The sequence below is a fragment of the Delphinus delphis genome, chromosome 9, assembly GCF_949987515.2.
Source record: "Delphinus delphis chromosome 9, mDelDel1.2, whole genome shotgun sequence".
In the NCBI taxonomy this organism is placed as follows: Eukaryota; Metazoa; Chordata; class Mammalia; order Artiodactyla; family Delphinidae; genus Delphinus; species Delphinus delphis.
This window is the reverse complement of record NC_082691.1, coordinates 92,681,861-92,703,197: the sequence shown is the minus strand read 5'-3', so window position 1 is coordinate 92,703,197 and position 21,337 is coordinate 92,681,861. Positions and strand designations below refer to the sequence as shown.

The 21,337-nt window shown below is 40.2% G+C and overlaps 1 protein-coding gene and 1 pseudogene across 1 annotated transcript in view; one reads left to right on the top strand and one right to left on the bottom strand.

Moving 5' to 3' along the window:
- IFT56 (intraflagellar transport 56) overlaps positions 1–16,696 on the bottom strand; it is a 36,399-nt gene extending 19,703 nt beyond the window's left edge. The window contains exons 1-8 of the mRNA XM_060020970.1: positions 16,591–16,696; positions 15,947–16,084; positions 13,518–13,610; positions 11,487–11,601; positions 9,963–10,012; positions 7,673–7,818; positions 6,580–6,751; positions 613–687 (exon numbers count right to left, since the gene is read on the bottom strand). Coding sequence (XP_059876953.1) covers positions 613–687; positions 6,580–6,751; positions 7,673–7,818; positions 9,963–10,012; positions 11,487–11,601; positions 13,518–13,610; positions 15,947–16,084; positions 16,591–16,593 — 792 coding nt within the window. The 5' untranslated portion in view covers positions 16,594–16,696. The remainder of the gene's footprint in view (positions 1–612; positions 688–6,579; positions 6,752–7,672; positions 7,819–9,962; positions 10,013–11,486; positions 11,602–13,517; positions 13,611–15,946; positions 16,085–16,590) is intronic.
- Positions 4,449–6,213, top strand: LOC132431360 (large ribosomal subunit protein eL36 pseudogene; annotated as a pseudogene).
- Positions 16,697–21,337: the final 4,641 nt, after the last annotated feature.

The following is a 21,337-nucleotide window of genomic DNA, read 5'->3' as shown; positions in this document are numbered from 1 at the left end:
GCTTTGCACCCACTCTACTGCATAGTCAATGGAATCAAACTTGAAACTGCATCTGAATGTTTTTTTTTTTAGCAATGGCCATCATAATCCAGTCCTAAACCTAACCCCCTTTTTACTTTTTCACTAAGTAAAACTTTAATTTTTCACTGTGCCCCAGTACACTTTCTGTTCTAGTAAATTCAAACTGCTCACAACCTATCACATATGTCTTCTTCATTCATTCATCCATGTCCCTGCCACAAATGAACCCTATAAATCCCAGCCATCTTCCAAAGACCAGCTCAAGTTTTACTTCCATCAGAATATCCTTCCCATTTATTATAACCCAAAGGGATATGTTCCTTTGTCTTTGCCAACAAAATGAACACGTGGATCTCACTGCCTTACACTTCTTTCTAAATGCTATGTATTACTGCCCTCCCAATAAGGATTTGCTTGAGGAAAGAACCTGATACCTTAAACTCATTCTCTCTCCTCCACAGCAAGAAAGAGTTTACTTAAAGTAGAGAAATAACTTGTTGAGATAACTCCCTTCATTCATCTTTCTAACCACTGTGATGTACCAAAATAGGGTAGGCCTCAAGTCAGTCAAGACTGCAAACTATTATTCACCAGATTGTGCCTGATGAGCTCTTTAGCAAATTCAAAGGAAGAAGAAGCGTTGTCCATCAAGCTTTTGAGTTCTGCCTGAAATTAAAAAAGGAAAGCCTTATGAAAATGAGAACTGTATAGTTCTTATATCACATATAAAATGTTACAACATTTTATAGTTGACAAAGAATTTAACATGCTGTTCCACTTGTTCTGCAGGACTCTAAGAAATGATCAATGTAATTACTATTATCCTCATTTTACAGATGAGAACATTGAGGCTTATAAACATTAAGTGACTGAACCTTACACTAAGTAGCAAGTCTGAAACTGGTGAACCCAAGTTTGTAGACTCACAGAGTTAGTCTTTTCTTTCAGGTGACAAACTTTTAACAACTAAGGTTGATTCTTATAGCTGACCATTCCACCTATGTCTTGAATTTTCATACTATCTCCTTCCTGCTGAATTGGCCTTAATTTACATGATGCAATTAACATAAATTCTCCCCTCTATGTTATTATTTATTAGACCTATCAGATCTCTTCTGTATTGTCGTGCACCCTTAACTTCCCTTAGAAGAAATGGTCAGCCATTTCCACAGCGTCTTCACTAATGTCCTAGACTCACTTATCCCCTTCCTCAGCTTTCTGCTATTCCCATCTTGCCACTCTATAATTTTTTTTTTTTTTCCCAGCACGCGGGCCTCTCACTGTTGTGGCCTCCCCCGCTGCGGAGCACAGGCTCCGGACGCACAGGCTCAGCGGCCATGGCTCACGGGTCCAGCCGCTCCTCGGCATGTGGGACCTTCCCGGACCGGGGCACGAACCCGCGTCCCCTGCATCGGCCGGCGGACTCTCAACCACTGCGCCACCAGGGAAGCCCCGCCACTCTATAATTTTGATTAAACCTCCTCACCTCCTTTTTCTACTTCCATCAGTGGGTACCTAAGTTTTTCCGGATAAAATAATTAAATCCTTGATTATTCTCACTAAGCACTACAAACTTTTTCTACCTGATGTCACATAGGAATACACACTTATTCAGCAATCCATTTACTAATCTCCTCTCTTGTCCACAGCAGTAATTCCAAAGCCTTGGGTCAGGGGTCCCCAACCTTTTTGGCACTGGGGACCAGTTTCGTGGAAGACAATTTTTCCACAGATGGGGGGCAGGGGGATGGTTCAGGCAGTAATGGGAGCAATGGGGAGCGCAGATGAAGCTTCGCTCGCTTGCCTTCCACTCACGTCCTGCTGTGCGGCCCGGTTCCTAGCAGGCAGCGGACCAATACCGGACTGTGGCCTGGGGCTTGGGGACCCCTGCCTTGGGTAATATTAGGCTAGTTCAGCAGTTTTCAAGCTTTTGGATCTCAAGATCTTTTTTAAATCTTAAAAATTATTAAGGATCCCAAAGAGTTTTTGTTTATGTGGGTTATAGCCATTCATATTTATTGTATTAGAAATTAAAACAGAAATTTTAAGTAATCAATTAATCAAAAGTAGTAATAAACCCACTACACATTAACACAAATAACATATTTTTCATTAAAAAAACTGTATTTACCAAAACAAAAATTTAGTGAGAAGAGTGCTGTTTTATATTTTTGCAAATCTCTTTAATGTCTGGCTTAACAGATGACAGCTGGATTGACATATCTGTATCTGCAATCAATCTATTTTGAAATCATGTTGTCCCTGGAAAACTTCACTGCACACTTGAGTGAAAAAACAAAATCTTTTAGTATTATGATAGCTTTGATCTCAGGCAGGGCCAGCCAGGAATAAAGGTGAGGCAAGTGAGCTACCTAGGGCGCAAAATTTAAAGCAGCACTCACTGCACATGAAAAGATGTTCAACTTCATTAGTTATCAGGGAAATACAAATCAAAATTACAATGAGCTTCCACTTCACATCCACTGGTATAGCTAGAATAAAAAAGTCAGATAAGAAAAAAAAGTCAGATAACAACAACTGTTGGCAAGGATGTAGAAAAATTGAAACTCTTATACATTGCTAGTGGAAATGTAAACTGGTGCAGCCGCTCTGGAAAACAGTATGACCCAACAATTCCACTCCTAGGTATATACCCAAGAGAAATGAAAACATGTTCAAAACATGTCCAAAAACATGTATACAAATGTTTACAGCAGCATTATTCATGATAGGAAGAAGGTGGAAACAATCCAAATAACCATCCCCTGACAACTGGAAAAATAAAATGTGGTATATCCACACAATGGAATATTATTTGGTCATAAAAATGAATGAAGTACTAAAACATGCTATAACATGATGAACTTTATAAACATTACGGTAAAGTAAAAGAAGCCAGTCATAAAAGATCACATAGTATATGATTCCTTTTACAGGAAATATCCCAAACAGGCAAATCCATAGAGACAGAAAGTAGATTAAGTAGTTGCTTAGGGCTTGGTGAATGGGGGTTGATAGCTATAGGGTATGGAGTTTCTTTTTGAGGTAATGGAAATGTTCTAAAATTGACTGTGGTGGGAATTCCCTGGTGGTCCAGTGGATAGGACTCCGTGATTTCACTGTCGAGGCCGAGGGTTCGATCCCCCATCAGGGAACTAAGATCCCGCAAGCCTCATGGCACAGCCAAAAATAGAGGGGAAAAAAAAAAAGAAGTGCTTAAAAATAAATAAATAAAATTGTCCATGATGAAGATTGCACATAGTGGTGAATATACTAAAAACCACCGAATTGTATACTTTAAAAGGGTGAACTGTATGGTATGTTACATATATCTCAATAAAGCTGTTAAAACATAAAATTATAAATAGAAGATGTAGGTCATCTTATAATATGTTAGAGTGAAAATGACCTTTCTAAAAGCACGACAACTTGATAGAAATCATGTAAGAAATATTCCTCATGAAACATCAATACGTGATTTTACGTTCAAATTTTCTGTGTCCTATATTAGGGTTTTGTCTTTGCAATCTAATTCATCAATCTTTGTCTTTAATTGAGAAATCAAACCTTTTAAATGTAATTACAGATAAGCTGGATTTGAAAAAGGCAAAACAATAGGTGTTTAGAAGCCTATAAATGTGACTGTGTTCCAGCCTATGAAATCTTTGATAATTGCTCAGTTCGCTGAGAGTTTACAATGTATATGAAGGTAAGGACTTTGCAGACATCACAGAAACCTACAATAATGCAGTACTATTAGCTTGCATATTTTGCAGATAATGCTTAAGGAGGTTAAGTAGTGCACTGAAAGCCACATAGCTGGTAAGCTAGGATTGGAATACGGTCTATCTGATTTCAAAGCTCCTGCTCTTAATCACTACCGGAGCCCTCCCAGTTTGAGAGGATAAAATTTCTTTATCCTCTGAAACCAGTTCTTCTTCCTTTTACCAGCATCCTATATTCACTGCTTCTACTTCTTCATCATCTACTTGTCATCCCTCTGCCATATCCTTCAGGACAATTCTCAACCCAAGTGATTACTCATTCACTCTTTATCTCCTTGCCACCTAGCTTCAACACCCAATAATAATGATACCCTAGTCAGAGTAGGAAACCCCAGTTAGGAAATCCAATGGCTTTTTCTCAATCTGCATCTTTATTGACTTCTTTTGAACCTCTTCCTTCTTCTAATGTGATTCACCCTTAATTTGTTAGTCATATTTTAAATTTCTCATTCAACCATTACTTAGTTGGCAGCAACTTTGTGTGTGCATTGTGCCAGGTCCTGGGATACAAATGCCAAAGGACAGTCTCAACCCTCAATGAGCTTGTCTAGATTAAAGATAATTAAAGCAGGTTAATGAGGCCTTGCTCAGGTAGGATCCGCCACCATCTGGACCCTCAGGGCCCCAGTGCAGCTCAGGGCCATGGCTCTGTGCTGGCCCATGGCCATTGGCCTCAACAAAGGCCACAAGGTGACTAATAACATGAGCAAGCCGAGGCCTAGCCACCGCCACGGGCGCCTCACCAAGTATACCAAGTGTGTGTGAGACGTGATCCAAGAGGTATGCAGCTTTGCCCCTTAAGAACGGCGGGCCACGGAGCTGCTCAAGGTCTCCAAGGACACGTGGGCCCTCAAGTTCATCAAGAAAAGGGTGGGGACACACTTCCATGCCAAAAGGAAGAGACAGGAGCTGAGTAATGTCCTGGCAGCCAGGAGGAAAGCAGCAGCCAAGAAGGATGGAGCTCCCTCCCCTCAGTGCGTAATAAAACCTCTTCAGAGAAAAAAAAAGAAAATTAGGCAACTACCAAATAATAAGTATGATTTTATACATAGATATAAAATCATATATAATAGCCATATTATTACCAATTACTTGTTGGTAAGATATAATAACCATATTATTTGATTACATTTAAATAATCATGCTTATTACTTGGTAGCTATATTATTATGTATATATATAAATTAAGAGCAAGAGGAATGTACACCTAAGTTTGCAGTAAATTTTAGTGGTTAAGTCTCTGGGCTTTAGAGTCAGGGTTTGAGACCTGAATTTCTCACTTGTTAGTTGTATAACCTTGGGTAAATTGTTCAAAGTACTTTAAGAATTGAGTGAGGGCTTCCCTGGTGGCGCAGTGGTTGAGAGTCCACCTGCCAATGCAGGGGACACGGGTTCGTGCCCCGGTCCGGGAGGATCCCACATGCCGCGGAGCGGCTAGGCCCGTGAGCCATGGCCACTGAGCCTGCGCGTCCGGAGCCTGTGCTCCGCAACGGGAGAGGCCACAACAGTGAGAGGCCCGCGTACCGCAAAAAAAAAAAAAGAATTGAGTGAATCATTACAGATTATTTCATGTTTACTATAGAAGATCAGAATGCTTTGGTGTCTGGGGAGAGAATGAACTATACAATATAGAGCCCATTATAAAAATTACTAGAGGAATGTCTGCTTTTAAATGGTTTAATAAAATTAACATAGGTAAACACAAACTATATCCTCTCGCTACCAAAAAAAAAAAAAAGCTTCTTCAGGTACCTTTGACATAGTCATCTACTGCTGGAGAACTTTACCAAATCAACATGCAATCTACATGGACACAATTTCAAATGCAAAAGCATGCCTTTAGTGCAGTCTGGTATCCTGACATGGACACCGCCAGACCTACAGCAGATTGGTTAGCCATGCCACCCATACCAGACTCTGGAAAGAACATGTGCGGACAAAATGTAAACATGTAATAGGTTGGACCTTATACTAAAATTGGCAAGGTCCCCAAGACTGACTCAAGGTAGAAAGGCAAGAATACACTTCTCTTCTTTCATTTATTCTAAACAAAACTCTAATGAGATCAAATTGCAAATCCAGTTTACTATTAAACTGCTGATGCTGGGAACTAGCCAATTAGGCAGACTCCAGGGACTCTAGTTGAAATGAGTATTCCAAGAATGTATTTTATATAATATCGATATATAAATAGACCACTCCATTGCATATTAAGCAATTTAATTGATAGGCATTTCTTTTGCCACAACTGACCACCTTTATCGACATAAACCATGAAAAGTGAATCTGGGCATATGTTAAGGACGTGTTCTCCAACCACCAGCTGCTAAACACTGTTTTACCCAGCAGTTGAATCTGCTGTTGGTGTAAAGTATGTTTACATACTTTATAGGGAAATACAGGGTAATTCAAACTGGAATTAAGTAAATTAAGAACCAATTATGGGACTTCCCTGGTGGTGCAGTGGTTAAGAATCCGCCTGCCAATGCGGGGGAAACGTGTTTGATCCCTGGTCCGGGAAGATCCCACATGCTGTGGAGCAACTAAGCCCGTGTGCCACAACTACTGAGCCCGCATGCCACAACTATTGAAGCCTGCGCACCTAGAGCCCGTGCTCCACAAGAGAAGCCACCGCCATGAGAAGCCTGCGCACCGCAACGAAGAGTAGCCCCCACTTGCTGCAACTAGAGAGAGCCCGCGCACAGCAACGAAGACCCAATACAGCCAAAATAGAAATTAAAAAAAAAAAAAAAAGAACAAATTTCATCACTACCTCAGCAGCTTTGCCATTGTAAAGGCGAAAATGATTACAGGCCTTAAGATTGAGTGCGATGGTACTATCAGGAATTTGCTGAAGATAAACAGCCAGAACTTCTTGAGACACATCATAGTAATCCAGCTTGTAGTAACACAGGGCCACATAAACATTGAGGGCAAGGTACTCCCTATTAGATGAAAGAATTAAGGATTAACAATTTAAGTCTACTTCATAGAAATGTTGTCAAGCTACAGACCTTTTTAATGGCTCAAATGGACAGCAAGGCAAAGAGGACATTTCTTCTTTTAAAGAAAAAAGAAGAATATAATCAGTGTAGCATCTTTCTTTTTGTATTATAATATTTAAGTGTTTTGACATAAGCAGAGTAAAAGATGACAACTAGAGGAGAAAGGGAAAAGTTCAACTACTACCTATTCATGTTTAAAAAAACTTACATAATCAGTAATCGAGTATAAACTCAAATAAGCAGGCAAGGCAAGTAGATTTGACGACTGAGAATGGGAATGGGTGGGAGATTGTGACAGTAAAGCAAAGGAAGGGAGAAGGGAAGTGTATGAGATATTTTGGGGATGCAGGAGAGAAGCCAAGTGGTCAGTGATAAAGTTGGAACATTAATTCTTCAGAATGATTTGTTTCCAATTTTGTCAGCAAGTTACCTACAGTGTAACCAAAACACTGAAATTGATACACCTAGACCATGCATTTCCAACAGGTGTGATATCACCCACAAAGGGGCAAAAATTGGTTCTTATGGAGAGGTGGAAAATCATACTCATTTTATATATAAAGCATAGATATACATGCAGTACATAAACAGATATACAATATATCTATGGTACTGAAACTTCATGGGAGGGCAATTAACGGGAGAAAAATCTAAAAAGCCTCCTTGGTAGGTCAATAATGAAATAAAGGTGGAGAAACCCTGATCTAGACAATAAGGAGTTCTTAATCTCACCAGATTATTAGCTAAATAGATTTGAACACATGGTGATATTAGATCCAAAGGACACTAGGTCCTCAGCCAAACTAGGTACAGAAGAAAGTAACAAAATGAGATTTCAAGGAGACATAAATGGACACAGACCTGTTATCTAGCAGTATTCGCTTATAAATATCAATAGCTTCTTGGTAGTGAGATCGCATATAGTGGATTGAGGCCAAACTGAGTTGATCTTCTGTGATATCCTGAAGATTCTGATGAAAGTTCATCAATTTCTTCTCATCATTAAACTAAAATTGTAAGACAGCAAAAGACGTGTAAAGATTCACATTAGAGTACGGTTACAGAAATCAACACCTACGTAATGGATATTTTAACTTCCCCTTCTCCTTCAGCCATTTGTCTCTGTTCTATTTCCCTTCAGCTCCTGGTGGTCTTTACCTCTCCTTCAGAGAAAGAATAAAAATAGTCTCTGGGGACTTCCCTGGCGGTACAGTGGTTAAGAATCTGCCTGCCAATGCAGGGGACACGGGTTCGAGCCCTGGTCCAGGTAGATCCCACATGCCGCGGAGCAACTAAGCCTGTGTGCCACAACAACTGAGCCTGCGCTCTAGAGCCCGTGAGCCACAACTACTGAAGCCCGCGCGCCACAACTACTGAGCCCGCATGCCACAACTACTGAAGCCCATGCACCTAGAGCCTGTGCTCCGCAACAAGAGAAGCCACCGCAATGAGAAGCCCGTGCGCTGCAACGAAGAGTAGCGACTGCTCGCCGCAACTAGAGAAAGTCCACGTGCAGCAACAAAGATCCAACGCAGCCAAAATAAATAAATAAATATTAAAAAAAATTTTTTTTTAAATAGTCTCTGGAGGCAGAGCCTTAACAATGGAAAGCCTTTAAGTTACAGCTCATATTAATTACTTGACACTCTTCTTCTTACCTTCTTTTCTTTTCTATTTCTTTCTTTATATCTTCTCCCTTTCTTTTTTCTCTCTGTCTCTATCTTTTTTACATGCTGTTTATAAGAGAGACATTTAAAATAGAAGGACACAGAAAGATAGAGAGTGAAAGGATGGGAAAAGATACAATAAGCAAACACTAACCAAAAGGGAGCTGGTGGAGCTACACAAGTACGACAAAGTAGTCTTTACATGAAGAGAGATTTTTGGAGATAAAGAGAGACATTTCATAATGATAAATGTTTCAGTCCACTAGATGGACATAACAATTCTAAATCTGTAACACTTAATGATAGTCTGCAAAACATGTAAAGCAAAAATCGAAAGAACTAAACAGAGAGACAGATAATTATAGCATGAAGGTTTTTTTGTTTCCCCCCGCACTGCCTGGCTTGCAGGATCTAGCTCTCTGGCCAGGGACTGAACCCGTGCCCTTGGCAGTGAAAGAGCAGAGTCCCAACCACTGGACCAACAAGGAATTCCCCAAATTTTTAAATGCACCAAAAATAATTATTTTCAAATACTACCTTTGCACAATTAGATAAACTTCCTGTAAAATAATTTAGTACTATCAATTAAAAGCTTTAAATTTTTATTGTTCATACTCAGTAACTCAGTAAGTCCATTTTAGGATGTTAGAATCACATTTTTATCATTAAAATTAAAAGCAATCTGGAAGTTAAATAACTAGAAGTGTTGAATGAATTGTGGCACATGCATATGATGGATTGTTATTTTAAAAAGTCTGGTTTTTAAGACTAGTGACTCAGGGGTACACTCGTACTACAAAGATAAGTTAAAAAAAAAAGCAGAATACAAAAATATATATTTAACATGAATCCCATTCTGCAAAACAAATGAACAAAAATACAAATATGCATATAAAAAATAATTACCCCAAAAGGAGATATGCCAAAACGTTGAAATTCAGTTAGCTTTAAATATGGTAGATGTTATATCTTTTTATTGCATATTTATATTTTGCTTAATAGAATGTGTAATTTTATAATATGAAAAATGATTTTAAAAATTATTTTATGACATGATCAAAATTATTGCTATAAGGCAATTCTGAAAGGTATGTATTTACTTTCAGGAGTCAGGACAAGGTGTCTTTGATTCTGTTTCCTAAGAGACAATAAGATGGTGGAAACAAACTAATCTTAAATGACTACTGCTTAAGAAGAACTAAAACCTAACATTTCTGAATAAATAAACAGAGTAAAAAAACATTAATGGGGGAGAAAGTCCTATAAAATTAACACCTGTATTCTACTTGTTCTAGAAATACCATTAACGAGACTTTCTACTTAATTTTCTTTCACCCTTGTTGGTAACAAGAAGAAAGAGAAATATATTTTAAAAACAAAAAGTGTGAAGTCAATTACACGTCAATTAAAAAAAGATATACATAAAAAATTTTTTTTAATCTTACCACATTAAAACAAAAAGTGTGAAATAGGAACGGAAGTACCTTGTGAGCCAAGTGGAAGAGGAGGCGGTTTTGAAGTCGGCTTTTTGGAGCTGTGAAAAAAATCCAAGGTGCTTATTAAAGAACTCAATTGTCTATGGCACTTAGTCCCTTGCAGGAATGACACGAGACAGATAAATCTTCCCAAATCCTTACCTACTGGATCCTGCTACGTCTCTGCTATAATATATTAATGTATTATTTTAGTCTAGTCCTACTGCAGTAGCAGCGACATCACCAAGAACCAGAAGGAAAATGCTCTAAGGTTCCGCTCTTGCCCACACTTCTTCCTCCTCACTCTATGGTGCTGAAGCACAGCACGGCACTCCTCCCAGTTCCAGCAGCAGCCCACCCTGTGTAGTTCACACACTGAAGCAAACACCGGAAGCAAATGGTTACGGTCATCTCAGTACATGTAGGAATCCACTCTCATTCAGCTGGTCTTCCAGTGTTCTTTGTCGATTCCTTCTGAAATCCCCTTTTCATAATTACAGTGCCATATTTTCCTAAATACTAGCCCCGTCTCCATTTCATAGATCTTCTGGCATGATAATCTACCATCTAAAACAGGGAGCCAAGCAAAAAGGTGAACACCTCTTAAGTTCCAGATGTGCTCTTGGAGAATTTTCCTAATTCTAGACACTCAATCTTATATCTCTTTACAACAAAAAGTCATACTTCAATGTATAAAAAAGAAAGACATATATGGAAAGAGAGATAGCTACCTTGATCACCTTACATGTGTCTAACTGTTCTAGGCATAGATAAAGTCTAGAAACGTGAGATAAATAACTCAAAGACCTTTATAACTAAATTAGGAAAATTAGAATTCCATGACTCTGAACTAGAATTCTATCTAAATATGTATATATCAGTTAATTCTCTAAGATTTCTACCCTGAAATACATTCTTCCCTAACATATTTCCTAACAAACATTCTTTTGCCCACTTTCTCTACTTTTCTTTGAATTTAATTTGATTCATACTCTAATTATTCTTAATCTTTCCTCCCATAGTTCCCTTTTGCCCTACTCTATTTGCAAATTTGAGTCCAGCTCTCCTAAGTTGACTGTCCTGGTAAGTAAAGCAAAAGGGAAGAAATCTGGATTCTTCAAGTTGAAATTACTTGGCTTCTCATTCAGAAGCAGGAAAAGAAGCTATAAAATGCACATTCGTAACAGCTTGAACAACTATACCCAACTCCTACCAACAGCATGAACTTCCTACCACAGTGGAGCCTAAGAAAGGCACCTTGCCCTTTTTCTTCTCTCGTCCTTCTGCTTTTTGGCTTTAGCTTCTGAGGAGGTGAACTGGGGAGGGTAAGCAGCACACAGATTAACTCTCTTTTTAAACATAAAGTTGCTAAGATCCAATAGTCTTTCAAGAGTAAAGCTTTTTTTTTTTTTTTTAGCTTTCTAATGTCACTTGATTTTTCCTCAATAGAAAAAGGAATTAAATAAGTTTTAAAATCTTCAAAATGACTCTTACTATTAGTGAGAATACCAGATATTAAAAGGGCCCATTTACCTTTAAATCCAGCTGCTTCGGCTTGTTTATACATTCCAAGAAAAAAGTAGGTACAGGCTAGGTTCACCCAGACTTCAGGATTGCAATTTTCCTCTTTCGTTGCATTTTCATATTCCTGAAACATACATTAAGCAGTGATCCCTTTCAGCAGTAGGGTAATCAATGGGCCATTCCTTTATGTATAATGGAATAGGAGTTCTTACTGTGACTGGGCAACTTCACATTTAGGGACTTCTATATGCTCCTTACCTATTCTATACCTGTAATATTAAATACTGAAGCTGGGCTTCCCTGGTGGCGCAGTGGTTGAGAGTCCACCTGCCGATGCAGGGGACACGGGTTTGTGCCCTGGTCCGGGAAGATCCCACATGCCGCGGAGCGGCTGGGCCCGTGGGCCATGGCCGCTGAGCCTGCGCGTCCAGAGCCTGTGCTCCGCAACGGGAGAGGCCGCGACAGTGAGAGGCCCGCGTACCACAAAAAAAAAAAAAAAAAAAATTCTGAAGCTAAGGCTCAATCCTACCCATGCAGGGCTGTTGTCCACATAACCTTACACTTGTTTTCTTTTTCCCCTTTTAATATTGACATGGGCTAACAAACTGCAGAAATGAAAAGCAACTAAAACAATTTTTTTGCTAACTTAAAAAGACATAAAAAAGATGCCTTATTAAAAATGCATAGGTTCAGTTAACTTAAAATCTGATAACCTTAATACCCCACAAATTTCATTTCATTCTAATTGTTCTCTGGCTTTGTTTATTTGGCTTTCCACTTTTAAAATTTGGTGTGTTCTTCTGTTTTTTTTCCTTTTAAGGACAGTTTCTGAGATTCATTTTATTTTTAAAATAAAAATAAAATTTATTTTATTTTTGGCTCCATTGGGTCTTCGTTGCTGCACGCGGGCTTTCTTTAGTTGCGGTGACCGGGGGCTACTCTTCGTTGCAGTGTGCAGGCTTCTCATTGTGGTGGCTTCTCTTGTTGCGGAGCACGGGTTCTAGGTGCACGGGCTTCAGTAGTTATGGCACACGGGCTCTAGAGCGCAGGATCAGTAGTTGTGGCACACGGGCCTAGCTGCTCCGCAGCATGTGGGATCTTCCCGGACCAGGGATCGAACCCATGTCCCCTGCGTTGGCAGGCAGACTCTTAACAACTGTGCCACCAGGGAAGTCCCTCCATAAACTCTTTTACTATTAATCAGTCTTCCCCAGATGCCCTTTTTCTTTCTTACTCTGTTTGGGCTACTCTCTTTTCTCCTTTATCTTTCACATATACTACCAGCTCCTATTCTGCCCTTTTCACATCTTCACTTTTCCTTCACTGATTTTGTTGCTTTTGTTCATATCACTTCCTCATTACCTGATCTTGGATACTTTTCATTTTAGTAGTGCAGGTTATTTTAATATCCTTAGATTACACTTTGATAGTAAGAATATGTGGGAAAGTTCCAAACAATTTCATTTATGAATTAAAAATTATTTGACATAAGGCATCTACAATTTTATCTAGATCCATAATTCCATAGATTGTTAATTACATTGCAGGGTTTACAATGACCAAGAAAAAAAACTTTCAAAGCTATACTTAAAAAATATAAAGATAATATAATCTTTCCTATGTCTAAAATTAACCACACAAAACAACAATGAACTTCTTTTTGAGAAAAGAATCGTGAAATTTTTTATCAAAAGGGCTTATTTTTCTTCTCCTGAAGACTTCCTTAAGAAAGACTAATATTAATATATTGAACAATCTCATTAGTATATATTTAAAAGGAAAAAGTAAACAGACATAGATAAATATGCTTGAACATATACAGAAGATTTCTGAGGCAACACATCAAAAAAGAGCCAATGGTTACTTCTGTTAACAAAGAAATAGGATTGAGGAAAGCATACAGGGTGACTTTTTTTCCTTTTTCCTTTGTTTCGTTCTATATTGTTTGAATTTTACCATGAGCGTGTATTATTATAATACAAAGCTTAATAACTTTTCAAAACCCTTCTGTTATAAAAAGAAAAGTTTCTTTAAACTAACCTCTAAAGCTCTCTTGTAGTCACCCAGATGAAAAGCACAGTATCCAATCCACAAATTAGTGTCCTCTTCTTGTTCCCCAACATGACGTTTGAACTTCACGTTAAAATTTCATGAAAAAAAAAATCATGAATACTTTGAATAGTACACTCTCTGTTAAACACTGCTATGTTAAGTTATTAATGAACAATAGGAAATCACAAATTGTAGAAGCAAGGTAATCTCAGTTTAATTAAACTGATACCTACAGAACTCAGCACAATTACCTTTATCTCAAATATTTCACAATTGTTTTTCTGTGTTTACTGACACCCTACTCCAGAAAGTATTTAAGAGTTATCCTCATAACAATTCTGGGTGATATATAAGGAACATAAGAATTATGTGAAATATTTAATGCCAAATAACTGAAAGTTAGTGAAATTAAGTGATGGACTCAAGGCCACATACAGCCAGTAGGTGTGGTGGCAGGGACCACCGTAGCCCATGGACTCCAAAGCCCATGTTTTCACCCCTCCATGCTCTACCCCGCATTCATCTTCATGCTTCAAACCTGCCCCGTGAGCACACACGTACATTTATTCATAGGTTATAACCTTTCACTGAGGAGAAGCCATTAAATCATTCTATTACCCTTCAACAGGCTTACCAGGGCCTGCAAGAATTAAAGATGTTTAGAAGACCACCTAATCATTTATGTCCATTATGAAAAAATATTCATGAATTCATCAGCCAATGAAAGAAAAGCCCTGTTTTGGAGGAAAGGAGTGAGACCTTGAAGGAGGAGTCTGAATGACCATGGCAAGGTGAGATTTTTTTTTTTCACTCTATATGGTGGTAAGTCAAAAACATGGGTAAAAAAAGTAAAAATTAAACAGATCATCATTAACTGTGGTGACCTAAATAGGAAGGAAATCTAAAAGAGTGGATATATGTATACGTATAACTGATTCACTTTGCTGTACAGCAGAAACTAACACAACACTGTAAAGCAACTATACTCCAATAAAAATTAATTTAAAAATAAATTAAAAATTAAAGAAAAACAGATCATTGTTACAAAACCTCAGGTGCCTCGACCATTACAAGATGAAGACATCTGTTGATACTTTCTTGTCTGAATAAGAACTTACTCCTGTAGCTAACTCCATAATATTAGAAATTCTCCTCTCACCAAATACTGTGAATTTGAGTACAGTGCCTTAAGTCTGAAAAAATTCTTATTTGAGGTCTCCCTGAATTTGCCCCAGGAATTCCCTGGAGCCACAGGAGAGCTCACGACACCTCCTCATCCTAAACCACGGCAGTTCCCATTCCCATCCATCATGGCACTTTGGCTACCTAAGAATGAAAGCGTAGCGCAGAACCTCCCTGACAACTTACAGGCAGCGTGGGATTACACAGTAAGGAAAGTGTGGTCACTGCCTCAAAGAAAAGAGAGAAGAGAAAACAGACTGACAAAAATTACACATGCATCTACCACTCAGTCCACTGATTTACAGAGCTAGATGGTCCTTCCAAGTCAACTCCCCCACTTTAAAGATGAGAAAGCTGATGCCAGAAGAGTTAAGCAATGTGCTCAATACCAGAGCACTGGCAAGAAACACAGGACTATACGTGAAAGACTGAGAAAGATACATAAAGCTAATTAAAACACTTATTGTTGATAGAGTAATAAGGCTGTTGTAGTGCTTTAGAGAAATGATTATGGAACAACACAGCCAGGCTGTGCTGTCAAAACTCTTCATCTCTTCATTCTTTGGTGTACCCTTTCATTCTTTTATAACATATGCTTCCCAGAAAGCCGTTTCCCAAAGTGCAGCATCTTTGGAACATCTACATCAGAAGCACTTAGGCTACTTGCCCAAAATACGGGTTCCTGAGAACCACTGTAGGCTGATTCTGTAAAGAATCAGAATCCCTAGGGCAGGAGTCCAGGAATGTACATTTTAATAAGTACCCTAATTCTGATGCATATTAAAAGTTGAGAACTACTGCCATAGAGATTTGAAATATCTTCTGAAGATACAGTATTTTTAGACAATAAGCATGCAACATGGTAGAATTATTTAAATTTGATCAGAATGTTACAACATATAATAGGAATAAACCATAAATTGGTCAGGGGGTGGAATGAACAACATGTGAACTGACACTGTATTAAATGTCTCTCTACATTTTTAGGCTGGATTCATCATCAGTGGGACTAGATATAATTAAAACTGTCCCTCGAGAAATAAGTCTATCATTTTAGTTCACCTTTAATCAGGTTTATAGTTAACTTGGAATCTGGAATCTGGGCCTGACAAGATTTACAGAAAGTCCCAGAAGGCACCCACCTGTTCCAACAGCATAGCAACCAGCATTCACCCATGCATTCCTCTATATTCTGGTTTTTCACCTCCTAAGAAGCAACCTTCTTTGGACATTACCTCCAACAGGGTAATAGCTCCAGTGAAATCTCTTTGTGAAAGTAGCTCCTCTAGTTTTGGAATCTTCCTACCTTTCTTCTTTCTTTTGTCAGTATGCGGTAGGTCCCTGCCTACAGCAGGTTTGGCCCTTGAAAGCATCTGTGAAAGAAACAACAAAGACAGCTGTATGATCCCATTCCGATGGTCAATATTAAACTGAGAGTGACGGCTCCAGGATTTATAAGTCAAATCCGTAACAACGAACCCCAGGTAAGCGTATTCAAATTCTTTCTGTAACATGTTATTTTACTAAAAGGGCCATCACCCTGTGTTTGAGCTAACGAAACTGCTACTCCCTAGTTCTTTATCTCCCCCAATTAGAGTGAGGTAAGAGATGCTTTCGCGCAGCTGCTGTCATCTCAGCCTTCCCTCGGTCCGCTTTCCAGCCCACGCGCAGCTCAGGAGTGGGGAAATGGAGAAGCAGGAGGGAAGAAAGCAACGATGTATTTACAACTGCATCCCTGTCCCCCGTGGGAACACGGGGAGGGCACAGACACCATCCTCTGCTGACAATCCTAGATTTAACCCAGAATTATGTCTGGAACCTCTAATCTCCAGTCCCAGGACCTACTCAGAGTTCTCCCTCACTGTTCAAAGCCACTAACCATCTTGGCGTCAGTCTTATGAATCCCCTCTGCAGACAAACAGAAGGCCGGGCCTCAGCGCGCCTCGGCATCCACAAAGCTGGCTCGGTCTCCACAGCAACCCCGCTGGGGGACTGGTCCGTGCAGGAGTAGCGCCCGCCGGAGAACCGGTGCCCTCCACGTCTTGGTTCCCCTAGGCTTTCACCGCTGCAGGAGTGAAAGTTTCTCCGGAGGAGAGCGTTGTTCTCTGTGCTGACAGCGAGAGTTTGACTCTATCTCCGTGAGTTTACTTTAGGAAAAAGCGAATTAGAATGGCATTGTTTTTCAAATACAAGTTTCCCGGGAAAGTAATTTTCAAGGACCACTTCCGGTTTGGATCGCGTTGGGCTCCTGAGCAACACGGGGCGCTGACTGGCACGTGATCGCCGTCTCTTGTGCAGTGCCTGAAAGCTTAGGAAAAAAATTCTGCCGAACCGAGGAAGCCGATGTTTGGAGGCGGGAGTTCACCAGAATACGGTTTCTTATTTCCATAGAGAAAGCTACCCTGTGATGTGACGTTATATTGTGATTCCTGCTCATAGAATTTAGAATAGAACCTCTGATTTGTTATAAATAGGGAAACCCAACATGGAGTCACAGTGGCCAGTGTGGCACCCATCTTGATTGTTTCTAAAGATCTGATGTAAGATTTGGAATATGTAAATTAAGATAACTGGAGTGTGAAGTCAAATAAGTAAATTGATTTTTTTTTTTTTTTGGTGGTGGGAGTTGGCTGTGTCACAGGGCTTGTGGGATCTGAGTTACCCAACCAGGGATCAAACTCAGGCCCTCGTCAGTGAAAGCCTGGAGTTCTAACGGCTGGACCACCTGGGTCCAGTAAATTGTTTTTAAAGGTGTGGGGAAAGACTTAAAGAAAGATGCATAACATGAGTTGTGCGTTTAAGTTTTATTCGGGATCTTTCTGAGGACTAAAGCCTGGGAGACAGCCACTCAGTAAACTGTGGCGACTACTTGGTAGAGGTAGGGGAGAAGCCAGTTTATACATGATTTTTGGCCAGGGCATACCTGAAGTCAAGCATATATCTTGGTAAGATTACTACTAATCGTAAAGAACAGATGTCTCCAGTTAATCTTTTCAGCTTTTCTGTGTATGGGAACATGCAAGAATCTAGGGTCATTAAAATTCTTCCTGAGATATACATCTAACTATCTGTGGGACCTGCCTGTTCGTGTGCGTCCAAAGCACAGATGCCTCATTCTGTGTTCACCTTAAATTCCTCTAAGAGTCCTACTGTCAGTCAGCAACTGCGGTGGGTTACAACTGAACTCTTGTGGAAATGGGTGGTGAGCAATGCTCTTTGTCTTAGCGATCCTAATTTTTCGGGGTCCACCCCTGTATGTTGACTTTAAAAAATGAACAACCTAAAGTTGACAGTTATGTTTTATTTGGGGAACCTTACTAAGGACTATAGTCCGGGAATTAGCTTCTCAGATGGCTCTGAAGAACTGTTCCAAAGAGGTGAGTGAGGAGCCAGGATATATAGGAGTTTTTTGCTGGGAAAAAAAAAATGTAGTCAGACTTCAAAAGATTAGTGCTAATTACAAAAAACAGACATCTCAAGTAAAGGGTTTTAATGCTTTTCTATGTATGGGAAGATGCAAGTGTCTGGGCTCATTGATATTATTCCTTTGATATGCATCTTAACTAACTAGGGCCAGTATCCTCTTTTTCTCCACCCTGAATTCCCCTCAGGATGCACTGTCAGGGCAGCTGCAGTGACCGTTGGCTTGATGGCAGACAGCATTTTTTGTTTACTGAAATAGCAGGCAACATTTTTTTGTCCACAGGTAAGGCTCCTTGCTGCTGGGGTTGTAACTTTTGCACCCTAGGGATTGTACCTCACAAAAGACAGGGTCTGAGTGCAGTTGCTGGAGAAGGGTCTCGATGGACCGCATGCACTACGCTCGCTGGAGACTGCCCGTGTCAGAAGCTGCCGGAGTAGAAGGTGATTGCTGAGAAAAGCCAGCGCCATGCAGGTTGCCGCTGCCTACATCTAGAACCCGTGCCTGCCATTTGCGTTGAGGATGCCTCCCTTCCCCTATCTCTCTTCAAAGTGGTTCCTTAAACCCTTTATTTTCTTTACTGTTGGGTGTGACTAATTTGAGTGTGTTGAGTGCAATAAGCCAAGTGATTTTAGCCTCTTATACAATTGGCTTATGACATGTTTTACGACTTCTCAATCCCACCATTCTTCCCTGGCCTTGTTGCTTTGGCTTGTGGCCAACACCCACACACAGTAAGGAACTATAATATGTGCTGGGTGGATGACTTAATTTATCTGTCTTACTCCTGAACCCAGTTAACACAGATGCAAGGGTAGTCTAAAATCACCGAATCATGGAGTACTAGAGCTGGAAGGGACCTTTAAAGGACATCTAGTCCAACCCTCAGAATTAACAGACTAAGGAACTAACATCTGGAGAAGTGAAGTAATTCTCCCAAGTGTATAGATAGTTGTGTTGTAGTCGAATTACATTACATACCCCCTGAATAACTAGCCCTGTAGAGACTCAGGTGTACCATAAGCTCATAGAAGGCAGGTATGACTTCTTAGATTCTTTCTCATCCTCCTTGCACTCTAGCTCCTGTCCCCGCCCCTCACCCTCACCCACAATCACTTGGAGAGTAAATGGGTGACTGCATATCTTCATTGCCAGATGTATACACTTTTGTATACATGCAAACATGGATAAAGACTCATACCACAGGCACATGCATAGTTTCCCCTCCGGCCCCCACCCTCTGGGAACCACTAACCCATCTTCTCTCCGTGTGGACTTGCCTGTTTTGGACATTTCGTATAAATGAAACCATACAAAGAGAGGTCCACACACCGGATGTCTAAATACTGAAAAATTTAAAATCAGCCTAGCAGACTGTTAAAATGTTTTATCCTCTTGCCTTGACAAATACACCATCACGAAGAGGGTCACGTTCCAATTTAGAATTCTCAGACTTCTTGGAATGCTGTTGGGGGAGGTGGCAGTGTGGAGAGAGCTACCCCCGGTGCTCACTCAGCCCACGCCCTTCTCTTTTCAGCCCATCTCTTCTCTTCTCCATTCTGCACCATGAGAGGCTCTGCATGTGTGTGGCCACCCAGCCCCCAAGTGCAAGGGTAGTCACCCGCTCTCCAGTGAGCAGTCACCCCCAATAGCCCTAAAGGGAGGACACACGCTGGGAAGAGACTGGCTCAGGTATGGAAACAGGCTTGGGGTGGTATGGGCAGGGAATTCCGAGTCCTGGGCACCGTAGTGTGGTGCGGAGGGCTGCAGGAACCCCTCAGCTCCATTGCCTCTTCACATCTGGTGCAGGGTGCAGTCAGGGCACCGAGCCCAGGGCCGGGACCCCTTTCACCAAGGTCTAAGGGCATTGTTGCTTATTATGCTGTATACAACCTTGTCGATCTTGCTAAATCCATTAAAATGATCTCTGGGGCTTCCCTGGTGGCGCAGTGGTTGGGAGTCCGCCTGCCGATGCAGGGGACACGGGTTCGTGCCCCGGTCCGGGAAGATCCCACATGCTGCGGAGTGGCTGGGCCCGTGAGCCATGGCCACTGAGCCTGCGCGTCCGGAGACTGTGCTCCGCAACGGGAGAGGCCACAGCAGTGAGAGGCCCGCGTACCACAAAAAAAAAAAAAAAAAAGGATCTCTGATTTCCAGTAGTTTGTGATACTGCTTTAAACCTCTAAATCCCTGTAGAAGCTGTTTGAACTGTAGCTGTAATTATGAAGGGCAGAATATGGCATTGAGAGTACTTGAGAAGAAGCTATTGTTCCCAGCTATAGCTCTAAGAATCTAATGTGTTACGAAACATGTAATAACATAGACACACAAAAGCTGGTTGCACGGGTAAGAGATAAAGTTGGAATTTGCAACTTTATTGCAGTTGCAATAGAACAGCAGTTTCTGAAGAATTGTTAAAATGACCCAGGTTGTGATGATGGTTGTATGCCTATGTAAATTTACTGAAAAACTGATTGGTGGTTCAACTGATATCACATAGCCTGATATCACGCTAATGTGCCCCGGTCCGGGAAGATCCCACATGCCGCGGAGCGGCTGGGCCCATGAGTCATGGCTGCTGAGCCTGCGCGTCCGGAGCCTGTGCTCCACAACGGGAGAGGTCACAACAGTGAGAGGCCCGCATACCGCAAAAAAAAAAAAAAAAAAAAAAGAAAATGTAAATTATCTATAAATTTATAACCACTTATTAACACCTGTTAACATTTTGCCTTTTAAAAAGTGATTTAACCAGTACTAAAGGATAATGTAATCATAGCTGAACTACTGATAAATTGGAGAACTATGTAATAAGAAATCTATAGGTGATAATTGTTGAAGCTAGGTGATGGGTACATGAGTGCTTATTATACCATTCTATTTTTATATAGAAAATTTCCATAATCCAAAAATAAAAAAGAGGTACCTATTTGAAAACTCGCAAAGTTTTCTGTATGGCCAAATTTTTAACTGAAATGAATTAAAAACATAGGAGTCAATATTTATTTCAATATAAAAGTTAACTTGCATTTATCCTAGTTAAAACTAAGTCTATATGAGGATACTGAGCAAACGCATTTTCAACTTCTGATTTGCTAATGTAATTGTTTATTTGGTGAAAAGATAATTGGAAGATGAGAAAGCAATATAGACATCATAACATGTACACAGGAAAAGTACTAGGTGTTGCAATCCCATGATTCCTAAA